The sequence below is a fragment of the Mizuhopecten yessoensis genome, unplaced genomic scaffold, assembly GCF_002113885.1.
Source record: "Mizuhopecten yessoensis strain PY_sf001 unplaced genomic scaffold, ASM211388v2 scaffold8991, whole genome shotgun sequence".
In the NCBI taxonomy this organism is placed as follows: domain Eukaryota; kingdom Metazoa; phylum Mollusca; class Bivalvia; order Pectinida; family Pectinidae; genus Mizuhopecten; species Mizuhopecten yessoensis.
Genome location: NW_018407824.1, coordinates 698032 through 705452, shown reverse-complemented (window position 1 = coordinate 705452; position 7421 = coordinate 698032). Strand labels below are relative to the sequence as shown.

Sequence of the window (7421 nt, the reverse complement as noted above, 5' to 3'; positions counted from 1 at the left end):
AATTGATAACCTTACTTGTGATAGTAATACAAGTTTTATAGCCAGTCTGAAACAAGTGATAAGTTTTCCAAACATGTCGGTGATAATAAATATAATTAAATCCACATGTATAATCATGCAGTTTTAAACAATGTTTTTTTTCTGTTACATGTCTGTGAAAGTTAACACAAATTTATAACCAGTCTGAAGCAATGATTAAAAATTCATAACCTGTCTGTAATAGTATAAATACAGGTGTAATTATTGACACTGAAGATGGGTCTGTGAAAGTAGGTACTTGTGTATTACCAATCTGAAACAACAAATAAATGTCCATAACCTAAAGTAAATTCGTTATTTTAAATTCTTGTGAATTGCATGTGTAATAATTGTGAAAATTGATGTAATATGTCTGCGATAATATAAACATTTAATCCACGTTAATGTATTGTTAAAAAGAGTTTCCATAAGTAATTTTAAAAGCATTGTTTTGAGTGTTTGAATTCAGGAACCCGCTATCAAAGGCTTCTGATCGTTTTTGTAGGTGTAGTAATTCAATTTAATAATATTACTGAAAATCAAATCAGGGAAGACAATATTTAATATTTAAACATTTTAATGACTAATCAGTAAGTTATACATGCAGGAATTATTTTCCTTCCGTTGTGAAATACATGTTAATAACCCTTTCTCCACCACTTACCCCTATATACCTCCTATTTCTTTTTAAAATAATGTAAATCCTGCTACAACTAGTCATATATTTGTTGACACTGAACTTCTACTTTCACTTTCACATACTTCATTTCCGGTCAAAAATACGCAACTATGCGGCTACCGGTTAGCTCCTATACCATGTACAGCTGCCGTTTGCCGGACTCGGGATTATTCCAGCCATTCTAGTATATATTAATGTGTGCTTCCTACAACCAATCTTTTAAAATTTATGCGTAAATATAATAATTAATATTTAAATATATCAATTAAACTTATTGATAATATTTTATATTGGTGTAAGTTATACTTCCTGTTCAAAAATATGAAACTATACGTGCGCAAAGCTAGTTTTACAAAGCTCCCGTTTATCGGACTCGTTGTCGGTTGAAGGCGCTTTTTAGATTGACCGCTGAGGTCATCGGGGTCACAGGCTTTCCACGTGCTTCATTCGTTGGTGTCCAACAACCATACAATGTCTCTCCCTAAAGTGTTTTTCGATGTGGCAGCCGCTGGGTCTCCCCTTGGAAGAATCATAATGCAGGTAACGAACTGTCAAGAAATCGCCCTTCCAGGATTTCATAGAGGGGGGTTGGCACGGGTTTTCCGAGGAGTGTATCGAATTTTATCAACAAATATTTATTTCACATATATAACTATATGTCAAAACGAGCAAATCATCTGACTTTAAACAGTGTAAAATTTGTTTTGACATAAACTTAATTATAGGTGTTGTTATTAGCTCACCAAATGACCATGGTGAGCTTATGACATACATTAAATTTGGCCTGGAGCATATTTAGGCAAAGGGCTCTCAGACATTTGTTTCTATCAACAAAAATATTCAACCTTTTGGTATATTTTATGAGTAGACTAGGGTGTGATTTTTAAGCCGCTCTTGGCGAGAGCCGAGCGGCTTATTGATTCTGTCCAGAGAACGAAATGACGGACCCACTTCCGTTTGGGGGTGCATTCGCATAATTCAGTATTGCATGCTTCCGCTATATAGTTTCGTTATCGTAAATAGAAAGTAGAATCTCTGACACTCACCTGTGGGTTACATAAAGTCTTCTGATACTCTTCTCCAAAATAGTAATCCATACTTTAAATAATTGATGAAAACAAAATGTTTATCTCCGGTGCATCCTACGAGTGTTGTGGTGGTGAAATTCGTGCACTAGGTTTGAGCGTTTTAGCAACTCGGATTGCGGTCTGGGGAGTGTTACGCGTGTGAAACACATGATTCGAAAAAGCACATGTGAAGACTGTCAAGCATTAACGCTGTCTGTAGAAGGAAGAAGTAAGTATATAAACTTATAAACCGTATGAGTGATGAAGTATAACCTCTATTTTGATGTTTGAAACGGGAACATATATATGCCATATCAGGGTCTCACTAATTTGCGCCATAGGAGATTTAGCGCCATAGGTGCGCCATCGGAGTTTTTGCGCGCCATAGCAAAATGTGAGTGTTTTATCCACAAAATATTTCGATTTTTCCATTGGTATACTCATTTAACATGTTTTGGTAAAGTATCATTTAAAAAAAATGTGTGCTTTTTTAGAAAATCGATCTTGATTACGAAGCACTTTTACACTAATTAGCGCCATACGTGTTTTTTCACGCCATAGCTAAATGTAAGAATTATTTTCAGCAATTAACTGTGTTTTTCCTTTGGTATATGCAATATACAGGTTTTGGTAAAGTTTCATTCTTAAAAAATGTTTATTTTATTAGTAAATCGACAAAATATTTCTTCGCGATTCACAAGTCAATTTCAAGGGAAGTAACTCGTACATTTGCTAAAAACGCCATAGCAATGAAAAAGACATGACTAGTACAAATTTTATATTAATTTTAGAATTTATTTACAACAGTTTATTTATTACATCTACTTAAATATCAATCACAGAAACATTAAAGAGAATAACACATTTTTAAATATTATAAATATACATTAATTTTATTTAATGAACAGATTAATTAATAACATTTGTACACCACAATTATAATCTTTATTGAATTCACCAATTATACATCTAAATCTACACAGCACACAATGTTATACATTATCCACATCNATTGTCTCTGTTACCACTGGCTGCAATGTTCCCATCGTCAAGGCGGTATAGTTTCATCCCAGCTCGTAGGTACTTTGGTACATCTAGGGTAATGATGACATCAGATCCCTTCTTCAGGCAAGTCTTGTTCTTCGCAAAGTGTATATATTGGCGGTTCATCTTCTGTAGTCCTTCTTTCTGGATGATTGGTAAAGCCTTCTTTGATGTGCCATGGGTACAGTACTTTACTGATGAGGGGTTGGTGATGGGAGATCCCAGGAGATGGAGTCTGACAGGATTGCTGTGGCCGGATGCTGCACATATGAAGTTGTGGCATGGTGAGAGAAAGAGATGCTGCTTATCTGTAGGTAGGTTGATGATGGTGTCTAAGGTATCTCTGTTGAAGTTGAAGATCTCCAATATGTGGTTCACTGAAAAAGATGCTGCATCATCTAAGGGAGCGTTAGGGTCATGTCTCAGGTAGTGTACCATAGCTCTGGAAAGAGATTCCATTTTGAAAATGTTGATTTGAATAGAAAGACTGGTCAAAGTAATGATTAATGACAATAGAAAAATCATTTTCTCTTATATATTATATGTTAAGATGCTTTCATCCAATCCAATGCAGGGGGTGTGGCATTTCAGGTTAAAGACTTGCTGTACATGTAGATCTTAAATTTGATTGACTATTATTAATCACAATTTTAATGGGGTTCAGGTAATTATGATATATAATTTCTGTTAATGGGATTCAGGTAATTATGATATTTGATGACTACTGTTAATGGGGTTAAGATTATTATGATTTGTGATAAGTACAAAGGTAAGCCAATTAATTTAATCAGTACTCAATTATCTCCTCTAGCAGCTTGGGATAACTACTTACATTCCTAATTAGCATGTTTTAACATATTTGAACAGAATTATTATTTCCTGAAACAGCTTGGTATAATTAACTGAAATATTAGGCTGTATACCGGTAAATATGGGTGCTACACTAGCTACCTCATCATCAGAATACGCAGCTCATCAAGGTAAGACACTAGACTCGGCATACTCCCAGTCCCAGTTCTTGTCTCTAAATACTATTCGGTTAGGCACTGACTTCGTTTGTGGGTTTTTAACTCTACTGTATTTTTAAATCAAAAATCTATATCTCCATTTTCTTCAATAGAATTTTTTCCTTTCCATTTGATAGCTGCAATTTCTTCGTTATAATCTTTTCATACATTTCATAACTTTCTTATTTCTGACTATATATTCAAAATGGATCTTTATCCTTGTGGAGTATGCAAAGAAATTTGTGATGGAGATGGAAATGTAGCTTGTGAAAAATGTGATAGGTGGTTCCACAAAAAATGTGAAATCCTGACCAATGCTCAGTTAAGATTCCTAGGTAAAACTGAATTGCCCTTCATTTGCTCAGCATGCTCTCTTAAACCAGACAAAACTTTTGACTTTAACCTGTCTTTGGAAAGACTTGCTGCAGCGGCACATACAGATGTTTTGTATTTAGCTGAATGTGTGAAAATGGAGCAGATTATGCTCATATCTCAAAAGTAAGTTATCCCCTCAAATTCACCAGTCACTTTTGGATCTCATATCAAAGATCAGACTGCACAAACATTGTTAGGTATCAACATGGACTTTACTCCCGTAGTATCAACTGGAAACGGCAATTGTCTTTTTAATTCTGTATCCATCGCGCTTAAGGGAGATGAAACCATAGTAACTATGTTAATAATTAATATAATTTGAAATTGCCTACAACCCAGATATTGCAGTCATCCAACTAGGAGGAAACGCCATTGCAGCGACATCATCCCCCAATGACATTTTTCAGACACTACTCAAACTACAAACAGACCTACAGACTGCTGGAATCAGGGAGGTGTATTTTACCGAGATAGTGCCACTTGGAAATTTGACAAGTCCCCAGGCCTGACAGGGACATCCTTTGATAAACAACGCAACAAGATCAACCATCTCATGAAGACCAGACTAAACTACATCAAGCTGCGAGTGAAATTTCAACAAGACTATTACCGTGACCTAGTTCACTTTAACAACTCAGGAAGATGGACCCAGTTCCTTTCTCTACGACGACCATTTTTCAGGTGTTGACAATTTGTAGGATGTATGTTTTATTAATTTTGCTTTCATGTATATATCTATATGTGAAATAGTGTGTTGTTGAATTTAATAAAGATTTGAATACATATGTTTTCATTTTTCGTCTTAATAGAATTTTATTGATTGTATGTAAAAAAGAACTGAGATGAAATATTTAGGAGTAATTAATATTTCCATTAAACATGTATAATACTTATTTTTAATGTAAGAGTATGTAATAAAGTGTTGTAAATAATTTATAAAATGTGTGAGATTTACATAAAATGTTACTAAAAATATTAAAAAATAATTAATTTCTGTTTCAGAGCTGTGTGTAAATTATTTTATGTTTGTACTCATAAATAAATTGTATTGTACATGTGTAATTAATAAATATTTTCATGGTCTTTAATGTTTTTGTAACTTATTCTATGTTTACAAATCATAAATTAAAAAAACCAGTCAAGTACTAGTATTGTCCTATTCATTGCTATGGCGTTTTTAGCAAATGTACGAGTTACTTCCCTTGAAATTGACTTGTGAATCGCGAAGAAATATTTTGTCGATTTACTAACAAAATAAACATTTTTTAAGAATGAAACTTTACCAAAACCTGTATATTGCATATACCAAAGGAAAAACACAGTTAATTGCTGAAAATAATTCTTATATTTAGCTATGGCGTGAAAAAACACGTATGGCGCTAATTAGTGTTAAAGTGCTTCGTAATCAAGATCGATTTTCTAACAAAGTGCACATTTTTTTTAAATGATACTTTACCAAAACATGTTAAATGAGTATAGCAATGGAAAAATCAAAATATTTTGTGGATAAAACACTCACATTTTGCTATGGCGTGCAAAAACTCCTATGGCGCACCTATGGCGCAAATTAGTGTGACCGCCATATCGTGCTTAGGTTGATAACGGTAGACTAATAGCTCCGAGACGATATGTGAACTGTGTATGCTTATCAAACATTTTTGTAACACAGCATGCTATTTCTGGTGTATTTATTTATAAAAGTGTAACAATTTAAGAACATGACACAACTGCCGCTGCTGTTTGACAAGAATTCGCGCCGTGTCAAAATATCATCAAATTGGGTGTAAGGGAAATAACTCTTAGGTTGGTAAAGTCGCATTGGGAAATATATTTCAAATATATTCCAAGAACATATTGTGAGATCTTGTATATTCAATGACGGTAAATAAAGTCGCTACAAATATTAATAATTTTCACTAATATGAATAAAAAATAAATAAAAATAAAAGCAGTACAATGTCTCTTTTCTCCATGCATGTTTTCCCACTACTGTTAATTATCCTTCATTTCACAAGCAAAAAATGCACCTATTCTTTATTATCCATTCACCGATTGCCATTCTGCACGTAAACGCTCATGTCACATCATTGGAGGATGCTAATTAATAAAAATGACAACAATGCGTCACACTTAAAGATGGTGAAAAAAGAGGAGAGGGAGAAATGTTTTATAAGGCATCATTAAAGAGGTGATTGATTTTGAAAATCCTAAACGCAACATCATCAGATGACCTGATTTTCAATAAGCAGAATACAAAACACATATCTGCGGTATTATAGTAGATATTGATGCTCAACGTGTTACTGAAGCAATTAAAGTGGTGAGCGGCTGTAATGTCACAATGACATAATTCTAGTTTTTTCTCATAACCATTTTTATTGACATAAACAAATGACGGAGGAAGGGCTCAGAAATTTCTTATTTAATAAAACCAGAGACGTATATATATATTAATATGCATGTCTCTGATCTGTTGCAACTCAATGTCATTGACCACACTTTTTTTTAATGTGAGTGCAGGCAAATTCGCAATTCACCCAAATTCGCCAACATGTGACAAAAATGCCATATGGCGTCATAATACATAAGATGTGACATCAATAACGTCACCATAGTCTTCAACACAGTTAAAGGCTTCAAATATTTTGACAAGAAGAGGTATAAGAAGGGAAAAGCTATACTTTTGATCAAAATAGTTATGAAATATCTTGTAACAGAACAAATCTTAAAAAATTGACATCTCGTCAACTAAACTCATTAATCTGAGGCCAGTTGGTTGTTATTTAGTGTAAATTACTTACGTACATGAAAATACCCATATCTTAACGCTTATTGCAGTTAATGCAAATAATTATTTTTTTCTACAAGTGTACTTTGGTACATGTACAATGTACTGACAATCCACTGCAAGTTTATGGAAATGACGATCGGAAAGATCCGCGATTTGATAATTCGTCAGTTTTCATTTTCATGCAATGTGTATTAAGAATACAATCAACCAGTATCTTTTTAAAAGTATTGTTTGCATCTTACGTTCAACAGTCTTACAACATTTAAATTCAAATATTATCTAGAAATTTTCTAGGTTTATATCTAAAAGGAATTTGTTGTCTGCCTGAAAGTGCTACAACACCTGGCTGGGCAGTCTTTGTTGAATAAGTTTTCAAGCCCAAGAAAATCGTTTTAATTTGTCAGATGTTTCCCGTTGACGTGCAAGACTATCGGAGACGT

The 7421-nt window shown here is 33.7% G+C and overlaps 1 protein-coding gene across 2 annotated transcripts in view; it reads left to right on the top strand.

Annotated features, from left to right (window-relative positions):
- Positions 1-984: 984 nt before the first annotated feature.
- LOC110456992 (peptidyl-prolyl cis-trans isomerase-like) overlaps positions 985-7421 on the top strand; it is a 24240-nt gene continuing 17803 nt past the window's right edge. Inside the window, exons 1-2 of one of the 2 annotated variants that reach the window (XM_021508077.1) lie at positions 985-1080; positions 1130-1237. In XM_021508077.1, the coding sequence (XP_021363752.1) occupies positions 1169-1237 (69 nt within the window). In that variant the 5' untranslated portion in view covers positions 985-1080; positions 1130-1168. Of the gene's footprint in view, positions 1238-7421 lie in introns of both variants that reach the window. The other variant, XM_021508076.1, reaches the window with a different exon arrangement.